The sequence below is a fragment of the Carassius gibelio genome, chromosome A7, assembly GCF_023724105.1.
Source record: "Carassius gibelio isolate Cgi1373 ecotype wild population from Czech Republic chromosome A7, carGib1.2-hapl.c, whole genome shotgun sequence".
Taxonomy (NCBI): Eukaryota; Metazoa; Chordata; class Actinopteri; order Cypriniformes; family Cyprinidae; genus Carassius; species Carassius gibelio.
The window spans coordinates 26,524,853-26,542,361 of record NC_068377.1 but is presented as its reverse complement, the minus strand read 5'-3'; the positions used below and the strand labels follow the sequence as shown (position 1 = coordinate 26,542,361).

At 36.6% G+C, this 17,509-nt stretch overlaps 1 protein-coding gene across 2 annotated transcripts; it reads left to right on the top strand.

Annotated features, from left to right (window-relative positions):
* Positions 1-8,363: 8,363 nt before the first annotated feature.
* LOC128016984 (proline-serine-threonine phosphatase-interacting protein 1) lies at positions 8,364-17,154 on the top strand. 2 transcript variants are annotated; one of them, XM_052602005.1, is made up of 15 exons: positions 8,364-8,551; positions 9,104-9,204; positions 9,275-9,349; positions 9,584-9,618; positions 9,709-9,815; positions 10,078-10,140; positions 10,717-10,821; positions 11,252-11,297; positions 12,338-12,417; positions 12,767-12,865; positions 12,960-13,056; positions 13,146-13,215; positions 13,303-13,337; positions 13,470-13,573; positions 15,772-17,154. In XM_052602005.1, exons 1-15 carry the CDS (start codon positions 8,522-8,524, stop codon positions 15,886-15,888), a joined length of 1,164 nt encoding a protein of 387 aa, XP_052457965.1. In that variant the 5' UTR covers positions 8,364-8,521; the 3' UTR covers positions 15,889-17,154. The 2 variants fall into 2 exon arrangements, with proteins under 2 accessions (XP_052457965.1, XP_052457964.1); XM_052602004.1 differs by having other exon boundaries at positions 8,365-8,551; positions 15,768-17,154.
* Positions 17,155-17,509: the final 355 nt, after the last annotated feature.

Here is a 17,509-nt window from a genome sequence, read left to right as displayed (position 1 = left end):
AACAGCATATTACCGCCTCTGAAGAATCATTGAGCCTGCCAGGGTTATGTGACCTGTCACACAGACTTACATCATGAAGAGGAATATGTTACAAAACCCTACACAAAGAGAGAGAGAGAGAGAGAGAGAGAGAGAGAGAGAGAGAGAGAGAGAGAGAGATGAGAGAAAATAAAATAGGAATCATTGGGATGCAGTGGATGAGACTTCATCCAGTGAAGCATTCTAAATAAAGGTCGTAAAAGGGTAAAGACATAGTTTGATAATGATAATGATAAAGCCAGTGTTTTTTAAGTAAAGATAGTCCTCTCGTGTATGGCCTAAATATGCAAGAAAGTATGTGCACATGAGTTATTTGCTTACAAACAACTAAAAAAGAGACTCAAGACAAGCAAATAAACACAAAAGCATGCACTGATAAATACACACACTTGTTGAGAGGTGAGGTAATCTTCTAACAGAGCGATCAATGATCACACAGCCCTCAGGATAGCACTCATCCATCTATCATCAACTGAATTATTCATACACAACCAACAGTGAGTGTTTGTTTGTGAGAGTGTATGCTTAATAGGACCGTTTTGGAGGATTTGCAGTTTATTCTATTTGTTTATCTTTAGCACAAATTACCGATCCACCACACTGTTATGTTTCTATCATATCACAGCCTATTGTTATCTTACTATTATTTCACAGGAAAAATTCTGAAAGCGATCCTTCTAAATGAAACACACGTTAACCACACACACAGTAAATACACAAATCAAAACAGTTCACACACAGATCCCAGCTGGCAATCGTGGTACAACCGAGCACAAGGATAATCCTGATCAATATCTAGACTTCCTGATGGATCGGTTTTCAGGATATCAATTTACGTGAGTTTCAGCACTAAGACTACGCATTTATACAATTAATATTATTATTTTTTTAATATAGAATATATATAGAATATTTTATTTAATATCAATATTTATCATATTGGTTCACGGTTAAGTTTACTTTCGGATTTAACTTATTTATCTAAATGAGGACATTACTTCTATAGTTTTTATATAGAGATAAAAAAGAAGAAACCTAGTTTCTAAACCCACCCGTACCCCTAACCCTTCCCCTCACAGAAAACATTCTGCATTTTTACAGTTTCAAGAAAAACTTTGTTTACTTTATTTTCATACCAGTTTTACAAATGAGGACATCACCAAATGGAGGTTTCTGCCAATTTTGTCCAAATTTGACCCCAAAATATGGTTAAGTAGGTAAACACACACACACACACACACACACTTACACACACACACACATGTATTACTGACAGTCAGGAACACACTCATCAGTCTCATTCACACGTTGAGAGCTATTCTGGTCCACTTCCTGGTGTGACTGAGACATAATATATCTCAAGGCCCTTGTCTGCAGTAGGGCACAAGCACACTGGCAGCAAAGGTCAATGCACACTACTCCTTATCTCCATCATTTAACGACACACTCCAGTTCTTGTGAACAAGTCTCACCACATCCAGGGCTTAGTACATGCATTAAGACAAAGTTGCATGAATATATGAATATGTATGGCCTGAAGTTTATGTGAAATACTGTATCTGGATAATTAGAAAGCCCCACATGTCTTTTCCATATTTAGGAGAAACAGCACATATCTGACTTATTAGTTACCATCTTTAAGTAAAAATTGTTTCCTCATAGGTGGAGCCAGAGAATATCCTAACTGATTATATAATGTAATGAGAGCTGATACACTGTTAAAAAAAGTGTTGTTTAACTAAGTATCCATGCTACATTTTAAGTTTAGTCTACTTGAAGTCTTAATTGACAAAGATTACATTTGAATAAAATTACAGCTAACTGCAGCTATTGTTTTATCTTATGTAATTATCTATTCTTGTTAGTTAAATAAAAAAATGTGCTAGTTATCTCTGATTCATGTGATGACACTAATAAACCAAAGGATGACGCATGCATCTAAAGGATCACAAGCATTAAATGCATCACAAGCATCAAAGATATTAAAACAAATTAAGTTGCCTATAATTTTTCATTAATGGGGTCTTAATGAGAAACTTCTTTCAAAAGAATTTACCAAATATTGAAAATTCTGTATCAAACCAGTTTCCATATCAAACCTGTATGACTTTTTCTTTTTGCAGAACTCAAAACAAAGAAGATATTCTGAAGAAGGCTTCATCTGTTTTTGTTCAATTAATGAACTCAACTTCTTTTGTGGTCTACAGTTGCTGCTGGAAGAGGTGCTAGTGAGGCCAGCAGGGGGTGCTCACCCTGTGGTCTGTGTGGGTCCTAGCGCCCCAGTGTAGTGATGGGGACACTATACTGTCAACAAGCACCGTCCTTCGGATGGGACAATAAACCGAGGTCCTGACTCTCTGTGGTCATTAAAAATCCCAGGATGTCTTTTGAAAAGAGTAGAGGAGTGACCTCGGCATCCTGGCTCAATTCTCCCATTGGCCTCCGACCATCATGGCCTCCTAACAATCCCCATATCTGCTGATTGGCTTCCTCACTCTGTCTCCTTTCCACCAGTGTGGTGGGCTTTCAGGTGCAATATGGCTGCCGTCGCATCATCCAGGTGGATGCTGCACACTGGTGGTGGATGAGGAGACCATGACCATGTAAGCGCTTTGAGTGTCTAGAAAAGCGCTATATAAATGTAAGGTATTATTATTATTATTATTATGTCCCTGTATAACAAAAGGCTTAAAAAACATACAAAATGGTGTTTTAGGAAACTTAAAAATTGCCAATAGTTTTCTGTAAGGGGTAGGATTAGGTGTAGGGTTGGTGTAGGGTGATAGAAAATACAGTTTGTGCAGTATAAAAACCATTACGCCTATGGAGAGTCCCCGTAAACCACAAAGGCAAGTGAGCGTGTGTGTGTGTGTGTGTTAGTCCCTCACAAACTCTCACTGAGGTGGTCTCTACAGCTTGTGTAACATGATCCTTTCAACAGAAAATGCACAGGAGAAGAGGGGGAGAGAGAGACCCGACAAAAGCCCCTAACAGCAGTGCTGTCCAGTGGGTAAAAGTGGAGTTATGCCGAATGGCTGTGTTCGATTGAGGTGTAATGCATTCTGGGAGCTGGTGGTGGGAGCAGGACGGATGGCGCCATGCTGCTGGCCCACTGATACACTACACCAGCAAACACAGCCCAAGGGAAGCAGGCACGTCAATACACACGCACACACACACACACACACACACAGTGCACCTGCAGGCCAGCTGGAAACCCAAAAGCATCTACAAAGGTGATGCTGATAAACATTGCAAGAGAATGTGTATGATTGTGAAAGGATAAGGAATAAGGTGTGTGCATGCTGCTATTTGTGTGTGTACTAGTATTTCAGGGGGTAGCAGGTGACAGTTCATCCACCTCAGAGCTGGCACCAAACCTGTACGTATTTGTGAACCCCTCCTACTCTGAAGGTCATCCCTGATGTCTTGGGAGGGAGGAAAGCCAGATCGATTCTGATAAAAATACACCTGCGAAGGACATAGACACACCCTGATATAGATACTACTATCTCATTAAAACACTTTATCATCTGTAAGGACACTACTATCTAGGTATAAAGCCTCATCTAACATATTATGTAAAAAATGGCTGGGTAGACATATAGCAGTGGGGAGGATTGTGAGTTCCTGTTTCTGGATATTTCAATATCAAGTCCATATTAAAATGAAGAAGGTGGTCAGAGACATGCCACTTCCTCAGCCCTAAATACAACTATATAAGGAAAACCTGTAAAGGCAAAGATGGCAGCTGTGTGCACAAGTTCCGCCCCTCGTGCTGGAAAGCCAATCATCTGCTTTTAACAGTCAAGCGGGGAAACATTTAAGCCTATCGTCTGGTTCCACTGACATAGCGCACAGTTGAGGAACCCTTGCGCATGCGTAGTAAAAGTAAAACCTGTGGGGAAAAAGTCATTTTAAACCTTATTTTGAGGCAAAGTCATCAACATTTTTCAGCGATTTTTATCATATTTTACTGCTGTTTCTATACATACAGTTTTTATGTCCCGGTGACCAGTGAAAGTGCAGTTCTGACTCTCTGCCCATTCATTTAGATAGGAGCCTGGTCTTGTTAGTCTGAAATAGCTGCCCGGAGGCATTGCCAAGATGGCGGCCGAGTGGCACGACTTGCCTGAAAGGACTTTGACTCAGTATATCTTTACAATGACCAACACTGAAAAATCCTTATTACTAGCACTGGAAAGACAATTGTAACCAGGAGAGTTACTAATGCTTTGAAATATATATACCGTATTTTTCAGACTATAAGTCGCACCTGAGTATAAGTCGCATTAGTCCAAAAATACGTCATGACGAGGAAAAAAACATATATAAGTCACACTGGACTATAAGTCGCATTTATTTAGAATCAAGCAACCAAGAGAAAACATTACCGTCTACAGCCACGAGAGGCTGCTCTATGCTGCTCAGTGGTAGACTACCATAGACTGTAAAAGAAATAGACACAACGACCCCATTGGAACTCAATTGAGACAAGTGAAGCCCATTTTTAGCGTTTTTTAGCACTTCCGTTTCTGACGCGCAGACTCAAACGAAGCTTGACGACGTCAGCAACCTGTCTGACAGATGTAAATCTTCTAGTAGCTGTGCGTACCAACTGCCATCGTTAATCTTGCAGAGACGGCGAGATTGAGCGGGGAGTTCTTTGTCGTGAGTGAGCAGGAGTAAGTATTCTGATTAATTATTTTGTATAGTATTTTAAAATGTAACGCCATTACGGCATATTAAGTTAATTGCCTGCGAGCTTCTCCTCCTGTCTTTACGGTAATGCGACAGAGAGACGAGTGGTTATGACGCAATAGTTACCCTATTTTTTACAAAAACTGTTTATACGGGGCCATAATGTAACATAGAAGGTAATGGAGCCCTTTATACATTGTCGTGTATCTTTAGAAATAAATAATGGACAAACAGAGTCTTTAAACGCCTCAGATGTAAAGTTATTCGCTGTCAAAGTGACGCCAAAATGAATGGGAGTCAATGGGAATGCTAACGCAAGTGAAGTTCTGCTAAAAGATGGCAGCCCCCACCCGACTTCAACTTCTGGTCGAGTTCCTTGCCCCCGTAGACTACAGGAGCACTGAGCAGGATAGAGCGCCCTCTCGCAGCAGTAGATGGTAATGTTTTCTCTTGGTTCATTTCTCTTGCAGGACCAGCCAAACTATGAAAAAAAGTGCGACTTATAGTCCGGGAAATACCATATATATATATATATTGTATTGTGTATCTTACTATTACTCTGTAAAAAGTAAAATAACTGCCACCAAAAAATCTTACATTAGACTGATTTTTTTATGCAAAAAAATATACATTCTAATAACTATGAACAAATCAACCTGACTATATTAGGTTACACCAACATAACAGGACAAAAAGTCAGTTTTACAGATAGACAAGTGAGAAATAGGATAACAAATGCATTTTTGCATCAAGCTCTAACTACACGTCTTTCTAATTTAATTACCATTTTCAATATCACATTCTCTCATTTTCAATATAACTGCATTCATGTGAAAAAAGACACAAGAAGTCCATGGTACTAGAAAGGTACTTAGTCTTCCCCTCATCGAAAGAGCGCATAACTAGAGAGGGTACATTCAACAGACACACACACACACACACACACACTACGTCAGTCTGTCTGCAGCCTAACCACAATCCTCTTGTCTGCTGTGGCGACCGCAAGCAGTCAACAATGCCACACTCAGCATCATACAGCATAACAGAACAATCAATACATGCACACACACAAACCACCACCACACTGTTCATCACATCAATCGATAATTATGTACACCACCACATAGCTCAACAGCAGTTATGCATACTTCTTAAATTTCTATAAATGCATAAATACATATCTATATAAATATTCACTAGTGCATACTGCCTGCACACACAATCTCTTTGACACACAAGGAGAAACACAGAGGATATTGCCAAGCACATGGCCATAACGAGCTACCAATAAACTGGCTTGCTCAGTCTTAAATATATATATATATATATATATATATATATATATATATATATATATATATATATATATATATATATATATATATATATATATATATATTTTTTTTTTTTTTACCTGATCCAATCTTAAAAATCGTGTTATTTCAAATCAGATTTTTATTTTATTATATTATATATATATTTGTTTAACTGATAAAAATAAAACAATACATTTCTATGTTATCACATGAAGCACATTTTTGGGTTACCTGACAAAACATTATTATTATTTTTTTTTGGGATGTTAATTATGAAATGTTGAACTGGTTGCATTGACAGTTTAGTTAAATAAATGTGTGATAGTATTACTCTTATCTACCCTCCCCCATAGCAAAATCTAAAATCATCCAGCCGGTTTAGTTTAGCAGTGCTGCAGAGAATAAAACTACAAATCTGTCAAATGGTCAGCACTTCAACCAAGCTGTTTGTTTTTCTGTCATGATGGGGACTTTCCATGGACTTCTAATTTGTTTCATTATATTTTCTATTGCCTAAAACTGGCCATCACCTCAACATTTTCGCACTTCAGAATTTAATTTAAGACATTAATTAGTATAATCAATAAAATAATTGCATACTATTAGGCTACATATGTATTATAGATTTGTTCATTTATTCACAGATTCACAATGCTAAGGCAATAGTTTCCATCCACTAAACCTGGCAATCACATAGGCCTAAATATTTTATACATTTTAGAATTTTAGTAAATGTAATAATTTATTTGTTTATTTTTAGATATCTATTATTAAATTTGTTGATTTGTTCACAGAATCTATTCATAAAAATCATCAAAAGCATAACTTGCATTATTATCATCATTACACGCGTATTTCACACGTTGGACGTTCACCCACACACAGGACATGCTTTTAGGACCTCCTCTTTGCAAAGAGGCTGTTTAGCTTTTCACACGGTATATTGATTCCAAAGTGAGATATTTGCTCAAGCAGACACTTGCTCGGTTTTGCTTTGTTGACCCAGATCAAATGTGATAAAGCCCCTTTATCTTAGGCAGCGGAATTACTCTACACTTGGCACACTCTTTCAGATTAGGAGGGTTATGTCTCCCTCTTTTGGCTGAATTTTGCGATAGCAATCATCCTTCAGAAAAAAAGTGATAAAGGAAAGTTCATTGGTCAAAATAACATTGAAATCTCCCTTGATTATACATTTGGGTATTTTTATTTAAAAAATTTTTATTGTGAAATCATGTAAACTAGTGGTTGTGTGGAGTATTTTTACAAAAAGTTTATAGGATTCAAATTAATCTGTAAATTAGTTCATTTAGGCTAAATAAAAATAAGACCAGTGGCCCCTCACTGTAGAACACAAGATCAGGGGGCGTGGTCGGAGCCACATCTTAGGGGTGGAGATGTAGGCTTAGGGGTGGAACTCTGTTAGGTTTAGGGGTGCAGATGGGTGGTTTTAGGAATTAGGGGGTGGAGACGGGTACGTTTAGGTATATATAAGGTGGGAGGAGTTCAATCTGGATCCAACCACGGCACGCCCCCTTGATCTCGTGCTCTGTCTGCAGTGAGGACCATTTCCTTATTACTGACCTTGAACGTTTAAATACGGACTGTTTAAATAATGTCAGTTGTTGTTTCAACGCTGAAACAACGTTGATACAACTTTTAATGTTGAATGTTTGAAAATGAACCCACCCATTTAGCTGGGCTAAATAAACAACCCAGTTTGCTGAGTAAAATTAACCCAAAATGTGTTCTATCCTATATTTACCCAGGCCTTGGGTTAAAAATAACCCAAATTGGGTTGCTTTTAACCCTGTGTTTTTAGAATGTATGAAAAGTAACAACTGCAAATAGTAAACAGATCAAAATAGGATTTTAACAAAATTGTGACTTAAATGTCTTACAGTGGCGGAGCGCGACTAGTAATCAGTAAAGCTCGCAGCGCCCTCTGCTGGTGAAAGTAATCGTTGTTTTGAACTGGACAAAAAAACGCCCTCTCGGAACCAATAGAATCCCAATTATAACCAGTAAAACCATTACAAATTCTGTGATTCTATTTTTTTTTTAGCAGGATATTTATTGATATGTTCCTTATTGCCCTAAAAAAACAAGTGAAATACCCACCGAAATCTCTTTTCCTCAATGGTGCAGTGTTACAAAAAAATTGTAAACAGTTTGCTCTCCCTTAATCTTGGTTCGTTTAGCGTTCTCTGGAAAATTTCATTGTCACCTCTGCAGAAACCGCGGGCTGACACTTGCATATGCAGCATTACTCTTCCTCTTTTAAAGAGCATATGAAGACGTCAAGAGATCAAAGTTGACCACTACGCAGTTTCTTCCTTATTTCAAACACTTCACTTCACAGTGTAGCTCGTCTTTCTTTACCCTTTATAGCAACTTTAATGTAGTCTGTCTCAGGGTCACCAGCACTCATTACTTCTGAGTAATAACTTTACGTAATATAGAAGATGGCTTTACTGTTCTGCGATGCCTTTTGGGTAAGTTATTGTTCATAAGTCTTAAGATTTCTCATACGGGAAATACAATTTCCTATATTTCAATTTTGCATTGTATTATGTGTTTTCTAAGCCGAATTCAGAAAACTTAAGTGTCTACTCTTGTACTGTCTTGTCACTTTGTTTTGCTGGTCCCCGCAACATGCATTTACTTATAGTCATTTTACATTTGACTTATTCTATCTACTACCCTATCCCTGACGTAATAGTACTCTAATGAGAGTTAGTTAGAAGACATTTAGTAACAAAGTTGCTTATATTAGTAGAATGTCCAAAATTCAAAATAAAGTGTAGCTTAGTTTTAAATGATAGATTTCCTTGTAATAACATGAGAGCAGTTAAATTTAAAACTACAATCTTTAAAATCCTATTCAAGACCATTTTCATATTTAACACAAATACTTATTTTTAATGGTTCTCCAAAGAATAGTGTCCTTAGTGCTCAGAAAATATATACATACCCCGAATTATCCGAATGACTACTATATATGTGTCTAATATATCTCATATGTTGCATGTTTGGTGTCTTTTCAGGGTACTGACTTCACTGACCAGTCAGGATATGAGGCAATATTGCAGAGGTTACAGGATGGCAGGCACATGTGCAAAGATGTAGAAGAACTGTTGAAAATGAGGTGTGGAGAAGTTATTTATAGCGGCGTGTCTCTGTGAATGTCAGTGTGTGACTTCTGTTCTCCTTCGCAGAGCACTAGCAGAGGAGAAGTACGGCCGAGATCTGGTGGCAATTGCTCGGAAGGCAGAAGGTCAAACCGAGATTGGGTAAATTGGTTTATAAATATCACTCAAACAAATTCCATTTTAAAACACACGCCCTTCTCTGGATTCAAATGACATGTTGATTTTAGGGAATGACACTTCTTCAACTATTCCTAGTAACTGCCTCATATTTATTTAAAACTTTCTTAGCTTCAGTATGCAGTATATGTGTCCAAAGTGTATAGATGTGAAAGAAGTGTTCATGTACTCATTACATTATTTCTCTTCCATACCCAGAACATTAAAGGCATCGTTTGACAAGTTAAAAGCAGGTATGTGAAGTGATGCGATTCCCTTTCGCCTCCATCCTAGAAAAATGCTTTGAATGCTGCGTTCTCAACCAGATTTGCATTGTTTTCCAGAAATTGAGAAGACTGGAAACCTGCACATCCATCTCTCTGAAAGCATAAAGGAGGAAGTTCAGAAAATAGAGGCATTTCGAGAGCACCAGAGGGAACAGAGAAAAAAGGTAGGAAATAAATCAAATGATCCAGGATGTTATGCACACAGCCTAGCACTTTGCTGATGTTTCCATGGTCAGTGTGAAAGAGGAAGAAAACTGGCATTTTGGTTTGTAAGCACAAAAGCATTGTACCGTAAATGATTGCCTGCATTAATTCAAACATCATTAGTTGTATTTTGTAAAGAATGAATGGCAATGATTAATCATTAATTAATTTAATAATGCACGTGATCGAGGATCAAAGCTCATGTCTGTTATTCCTAATTAGCTTGAAGAGATAATTGAAAAACTCCAGAAGCCTAAAACGCTGTTGCACAAGAAGACCATCGATGTAAGTACAATAAATCTGATTAAAACTAGTATCTATTTACCAATGCTAAGTCCTCATGTCCCCCCTTTCATTAGATGTTCATGGCGTAAATGACACATCATTCTCAGGGTCCACCCAAATTCAGTATCAGCCAAATGAGGAAGAGAAAGAAGTAGAAACTGAAAGAAGAAACAGAGCCATGTGGTGACTGTAGGCTACTTGTAGAATGAATTTGGACATGATTAGACAGTACACAATAAGACAAATGCAGACTTTGGGTTTGAAGCATTAGAAACATTTCTTTTTACCAGCAAGAGATGTGTAGAGAGAGACAGGAAAGTACAAGAGAATAGAAGCAGATGGTGACAGTCAATGAGAGAAAATAAGAATAGGTTGGTTGGTTTGTAGGTATGTTTGCTATCTCTGGATATAATAAGACTTGAACTTCCTGTGTTGTACAACCACAGAAACACCACAGATCGTGTGATACGTTTTTAGACACATCTGTATAACGAGTTCTATACTCTCCTCTCCTTTCACTTTTGTCTTGCACTTTTACTGCCTTTGAATCAATTTTCTTCACTATCTGTCCTGCAGTCAAAAAGGTTATATGAACAGAGGTGTAAGGAGGCTGAAGAAGCTGAGCAATCAGTGGGGAAGAAGACAAATGTGAACACATCCACCCACCGGCAGTCAGAAAAGGTGTGAGAGCCTAAAAAACAGTAAACATGTAATGTAACTTTTTATACACTAAATACTTAAGTAAGTTAAATGTTTCTATATTTTCCTAAAGGAAAGTGTTCACTTTAATTCTGGAACTTTGGACAGTTGTGAAAAAATTACGTATGGCAGGTTTGTAGTCACAGTAAGGGCTAAATGAGGATTAAAGAAAGACAAACTTGTTTCAGTCTGACTGGCCATCATTCCACCTCAGTGTTGTAAGAAGCTGTACTACCATCAGTCAGTGTAACACTTACATTCATTTAGAATAGAGACTTTGTGACAATTTTGTCAATATGTATACCAGTTATGTTATGATTATGATTATTTGTACAATATATGTTACACTGCTCTTCAAATAAGTCAGGTTCAGACATTGAATATGACTATTTATCATTGTGCTGTGTTGCAGGTGATGAACAGGGCCCGATTATGCAGGCAAGCAGCTAGCCTGGCAGGTTTGTGCCTCCAGACTTAACTGTTGTTAGGATCCTGTTGGCAGTAAAAGGACAGATGCATTGTAATCTCTTTCTTGGAAGAAGTCAAAATAAGTCAAGCATTTAATCAGCAATTGTGTGTATGTGTATGAATCTGGAAAAATACAGTAAAAATTATATTGTGAACATTTGATATAAAATTATAATATATTTTAATTATTTTTTGTGATTAGAAAAGTAAAGCTTCAGCTGTCAGTCTTCAGTATCAGATGAGAAAATTTGGTGCTCAAGAAACATTTATTTTATTATCAGTGAATACTATTGTGCTGCTTCATATATTTGTGGAAAACATGCTACATTTTTCATAATTCCTTAATGAATATAAAGTAAAAAAAAAGATGTTTTTACTGTCACTTTTGGCCAATTTAATGCATCCTTGCCATATTAAAAAGTATTAATTTCTTATTTAAAAAAAAAAAAAGTACTTACCCCAAACTTCCGGATGGTTGTGTAGATATGAGAGCTTAAAATATGTTACCCTGGACCACAAAACCAGTCTTTAGTTACTGGGGTATATTTGTTGCAATAGCCAAAAATATTGCATGTGTCAAAAGTATTGTTTTTACTTTTATGCCAAAAATCATTAAGTTATTAAGTAATGATCATGTTCCATGAAGGTATTTTGTAAATTTCCTACCGTAAATATACCAAAACTTAATTTTTAATTAGTAATATGCATTGCTAAGAACTTAATTTGGACAACTTTAAAGGTGATTTTCTCAGTATTTGTATTTTTTTTTTCTCCCTCAAATTTTAGAGTCTGATCCTAACAAACCATACATCAATGGAAAGCGTATTTATTCAAATCACACTAAAGACTGGTTTTGTGGTCCAGGGTCACATATGTCTTGACATTTTCCAAACTTTCTTATTTGTCTTATTTCTTATTTATTTATTTATTTATTTTTTACATGTTATTTACATTTTTCCGCCAAGTTATTTTCTTACATAGCTCATGAATAGACAGCTGACTCTCTGTTTTATTTTCTTTGCTGGTTTAGAAAAGCAGTACAAATTGAATGTTGATCAATTAGTGAAGACTTGCCAGGACTGGGACAGGACATACAGGAGTGCATGTGAGGTAAAGAACATGTACAAAAACATGTATAGACTGCGGGAAAAAGTAATGTATACGGAAGGAGGCGTGTATAAAGAATTAAGCAGAGCTTCATGTTTTCTTAAGGGTAATGATGATTAAATGAGAGAAGACAATCTCACAGGCATGGGATAAACAGTTATAGCTTTCTGTCTTAGAGCTGGAGAATATTTACTGATGTGGTACAAAGATGTAGATGAGTCAAGAAAATGTCATTACCAAAAATAGTACCAAAAAAAAGGAAATGGTTCTTAATTTACTGGCTGCATTTTAAAAGGAAGTAACTTGAAAAATACATATTTTTTTTACTTTGTACTTGTCTGTCGCTTTGTAGGTGTTTCAGCAGCAGGAGTCTGAGCGCATTAATATCTTACGCTGTGCATTATGGGATCATTGCAATCTGATATCCATGCAGTGTGTCCAGGATGATGACGTACATGTCAACGTTTCTCCATCTTTATACACAAGTCTATCCAAATTCTGTTTATAACTCACAATCATAACAACTGTTTTCTTTTGTGTTGTAGTGCTATGAAGAAGTAAGAAAGCTTTTAGAGCAGTGTGACATCATCGCTGACAACAACTGCTTCATTAAAATGAAAAAGACAGCCAGTTGTCCTCCAGGTAAATTCACCATCACCAACAGTTACAGAGCCGATATAAGATGATGAAATTCTACATCAACTGACAGTCACTCCTCAATGTCTCTTAAGCTCCCATTGAGTTTCAGAGTTACTCTGACCTGGACGCTAATGGAGGAGTCAGGGGGGTTGAAACGAAAAGGTAAATGTCATTAACTTACAACTACATTAACTTATATTTTATGTTTTTTGTAACTTGATTGTGAAACTCTATCTATTATATCTGCAGATTATCTGCCGTTCTTCCAGGGACTTCTTTCAGTGGTCAGTATCACTTCTTTGAAGTCTTAAACTGAGAGTTAAGTCCGTATGCAAAGAGCATTAAACTAATATACTCACAAGCACTTTAATAAACAGTATTGAACTGAAGATTGCTGTCCTTGCTGTACATCACAGGGTATCCAGACGCAGGCAGTAATTCGGCCGGAACATACACATCAGCTCAACAAACAGGAGGAGTAACTGAGAAGTACATGGTGTTATATGATTTTAAAGCTCAGGTAAATGAATACAGTAACTATTTATAGTTATTATTTTTTATCCCAGAAGTAAAGACAAACTTGCATTTGTCATTTAATTGCTGTTAGTAAAACTTATTATTATAACAGACTCCACGGTTGTGCACAATTCAGAATTGAATTTAGCATGCATGCTTTTTAAAGTTTCTGTTTAGTTTCAGAATTGGAATTGAGGTAGTGGTCAGGAACTACTATTGAAGTAGAAATTAGATGAATTGTAATTCAAAGAAATGTATATAAACATCATAAATGTAATTTTTAACATAAAAATTAGTCTTGTTAAAGATCATTATTTTGTGTATATGGTGTAACAGAATATGTTGATATGCTTTAATGTTCAAAAAACATAATTTTTCAAATGCTGTACATTATTGTAGGTCCTCTATGCCCCGCCTCTCTCAAGCGCATCGTTTTCTCCTTCCGACAAGCGCAGTCTGCTCTGATTGGCCAGCTGACCAAGAGCATTGTGATTGGCTTAATATCGCAAGCATTCGTCGGAAATGTAACACCCCTTCCCATAATCACAAGCTTCATCTTTCAAAATAAATATAAAGACAGTTAATAATGTCCTTAGTTTTACCATCAGTTCAAGCCCGAAAGAGGAACAGAGTGGTGTGAAAGACACAGTTGGTGAAGCTTGTACAGAATGTGTTTGCAGTGCACAAGCCACAGATGTCTCTCTCTCTCTCTCTCTCTCTCTCTCTCTCTCTCTCTCTCTCTCTCTCTCACAGACATACACTCAAAGCGCGACACGCAAAACACCGCATTTGCAAACAGCAAATACTTAAACTAATAACAAACCATACTTCCAGTCGCTGATTCAGAAGCACGAGATTGTCGTAGCAAAGTCTGAATCATCTCCTCTCCTAAGTTTACGAAACAATCGTCCATAAAATGTGTTGCTGTACTGTTGTAAGTAATCTTAAAGATTCCTAAATTCATCTACTTTCAGAAAGCCAAATAAAGTGATTTTTGCTTTCGTCTAGAAACACACAGCATCAGTGGCGTAACGAGCCAACACCGGACCCTTAAGCAGGATTATCAAGGTGGCCCCTCCTACTACAACACGTGATGACGCTACGCGCACCAAAAAAACAAAAACAAAAAAAAACACTGGTGTCGGCGCACCATAATAACACATTGTTACTGTTACTGTCACTGCTAAATACACATAGGCATAGGTCCAAATACATAAAAAAGATGCTCACTTACATTATAGCTGCATTTTCCGGGCTTTCCTCTGTGCGAAGTTGTCGATCATATCCTTAAGGTCCAGATTGTGCGCACGAGCATTCTCAATTGACAGTATGGCAATCCAGAGAGATGACTCTGTCCCATTGAGCTCCTGAGATAGCTTTTTATCAGTTTTAGTTTTGAAAAAGAACGCTCTGCAGAGGTCACTGTCACTGGGATGGTGCAAACCACTTTGGTGTTTATAATTTGACGACTCCAGAACTGTCTCAAGTTCAAAGTTTTTTACTGTTTTGCACGCAATGCCATGTTCACCCAGGGATTCCCCAGTTCCAATTAGAAACAAATTACACCAAATTCATCATTGTTCGTTTCAAACATTTATTTAATTTTCAGTCAGATATGCTGTTGTCATTATTTATTCAAATCAATTCACAAAATTTTTTAATGCGATCAAACTAAAAGTAGTAAAATGCGATAGGGGGACCCGGCTGTCAATCAAAATCTTCCAGTAAAGCGGGCAGGCCCCTGATTGGTCCGGGCCCGTAAGCAACCGCTTACCCTGCTTACCGATAGTTATGCCTGTGCACAGCATCTACCTGACATGGCTGATTCAACACTAACTGCGGTTATCGAAACCACTCCTTCGTTCTTTGAGTGAACATCTGGGCAGCATTACGCAAATATTTCCACATAGTGACGTAGACATGTGAGGCGTGTTTGAATGAGCCGTTTTAGGAGGGTGTGGCGGAGTCTTAACTTTGATAAAGAATATCTCTTTAGATTTGAGACTTTAGTCTTTGCAACTTTACAGATCTTCTTCATGGACCAAGAGCTTGTAACACTGGGCTCATATGACCCCTTTAAAAAGTTTAAAGGGGTCATATGAGCCCTTTACATCTTTATAAGTTTATATATACATATATAGTGTTTACAGTCTGACTGTAAGAAATGTATTGTATACTCAACTCTCTGTCCTTTCTAGGAAGATGATGAACTGTCTGTCAGTAAAGGACAAGTTGTCACAGTCACCGAGCAAGGCGAGGATGGGTGGTGGAAAGCATGGAGGGATGGAATATCCGGGCTGGTCCCTGGAACGTACTTGACCAAAATCTCTCCACAGAGCTACAGTACACGTCTTACTGCTGCTCATCCTGAACATAATCCCATCAAATAGAATTCAGTAGTCATCAACACTAAGTCTGTGAATTAGTTCTGCATGCAAATGGATGTAGAGTGATGGATGTATCAGTGTACTAGCAGTACATCATATTGAAAGATATTAGCTTTCTCGACAAGCATCTTTAGAATTATTCTTAAACAATCTATAAGTGAATATAAAATATTCTGCAGTTGTTTGTCTAATAAAGTTTAGTCCATTTTTTACCATAGTGTATAGTTAGGATTTATGAAAAATATGATATTATACTTGTATTAGAACTATGAATGATAAAGTTTTCTTTATTAAATGTATACTGTTATGTACATATTTATTATTAATTTTGTAATATTGCTATAATTTATCATAGTTTATTTGTCTGGTAGATGTTGTAATCTGCATGCAAAAAAGGACGTCAAACCCATATGCCTCAGCAATGCATTCAGAAATGTAAATGCATTAAAAGCTACATTTAACTAAACAGAGGCATAACTTTAATAAAATCATGAGTAACCCTGAGTATAAATTCTGATTATGTTTTGATTAAAAAGCACACCAAATAAATGCACATAAATATGCAAACATCTGTTCTCTCTAAGAAAAAAAAAATACAAAGCTGTCACTGGGGTGGAATAAATATATAATCAAACACAAGGTTAAGTTGTTATAAAATAAAATTGATTGATATTTAGTTGATTTAACAATAACATTAATTGAATTAAAGAATCCTTAAACCAAGTAAATGCACAGAGATATGCAAAGATCTGATCTCTCTCTCATGTTATGTTACTCCATAAATGTAATAAATTAATGCAAAAATGAACTGAGCATCCATCCAACATGATTCTCTGCTTGTGGCCTTGATTAGAATAAGTGGTTTGGAGATGGATGGATGGATGAATACTATGTCAAAATGATGTGAAAATAAATAAAAACATTCAATTTGATCTTGTATTTAATTATGTATTATGAATTTTTATTTGTGCAAGTTTAGTGCTGAGTAGATATTCATGTAAAAATTGTATGATGAAAAACGAGTGCAATAGCCATGCCTGACATGTAATTATCCTAATTGTTTAACCCATCAAATTCTATACTTTCCATCTGACCAAAGCTCTGAATGTAGTGTCTTTATATTGAGTGCTTGAACATAAGAAGACAAAGTACATTGTTCCTTAAACTTGGCATATCAAAATAAAGGGCATGTAAATCATTGTTGTTTCTTTGCAGATTGCCTTTCACAAGCTGTTGATTCTTTTTTAAACCACATATTCATGATGCAATGAATGTAATGGAATTGTTAGCCCTGACTTTTGATAGTTTTATTTATTTTGTTTTCAAATTTAAAAAGATGTGTATATTCTAGTTGCCTTTTAAATATTAATCCAGTTTTAGGAGATTTGTTTTCCATCCAGATACCCAACCCTAAAGCCAAAGCATTATGCAACATTATCTGCTCATTTTTTTTATTTTTTAGATATAATAGGTTAATTGTAAGCTAGTAAAATAAAGAAGTCATTTTCAGTACGTAAGTTAACTTAAATTTTCAGAGAATGTCTTTATATTAA

Coding starts and splice junctions, on each gene's coding strand:
- LOC128016984 (XM_052602004.1), top strand. CDS start 8,522: ATGGCTTTACTGTTCTGCGATGCCTTTTGG. Junction 10,141..10,716: donor TGCACAAGAAGACCATCGAT/GTAAGTACAATA, acceptor TCTGTCCTGCAG/TCAAAAAGGTTATATGAACA. Junction 13,057..13,145: donor GACAGCCAGTTGTCCTCCAG/GTAAATTCACCA, acceptor ATGTCTCTTAAG/CTCCCATTGAGTTTCAGAGT.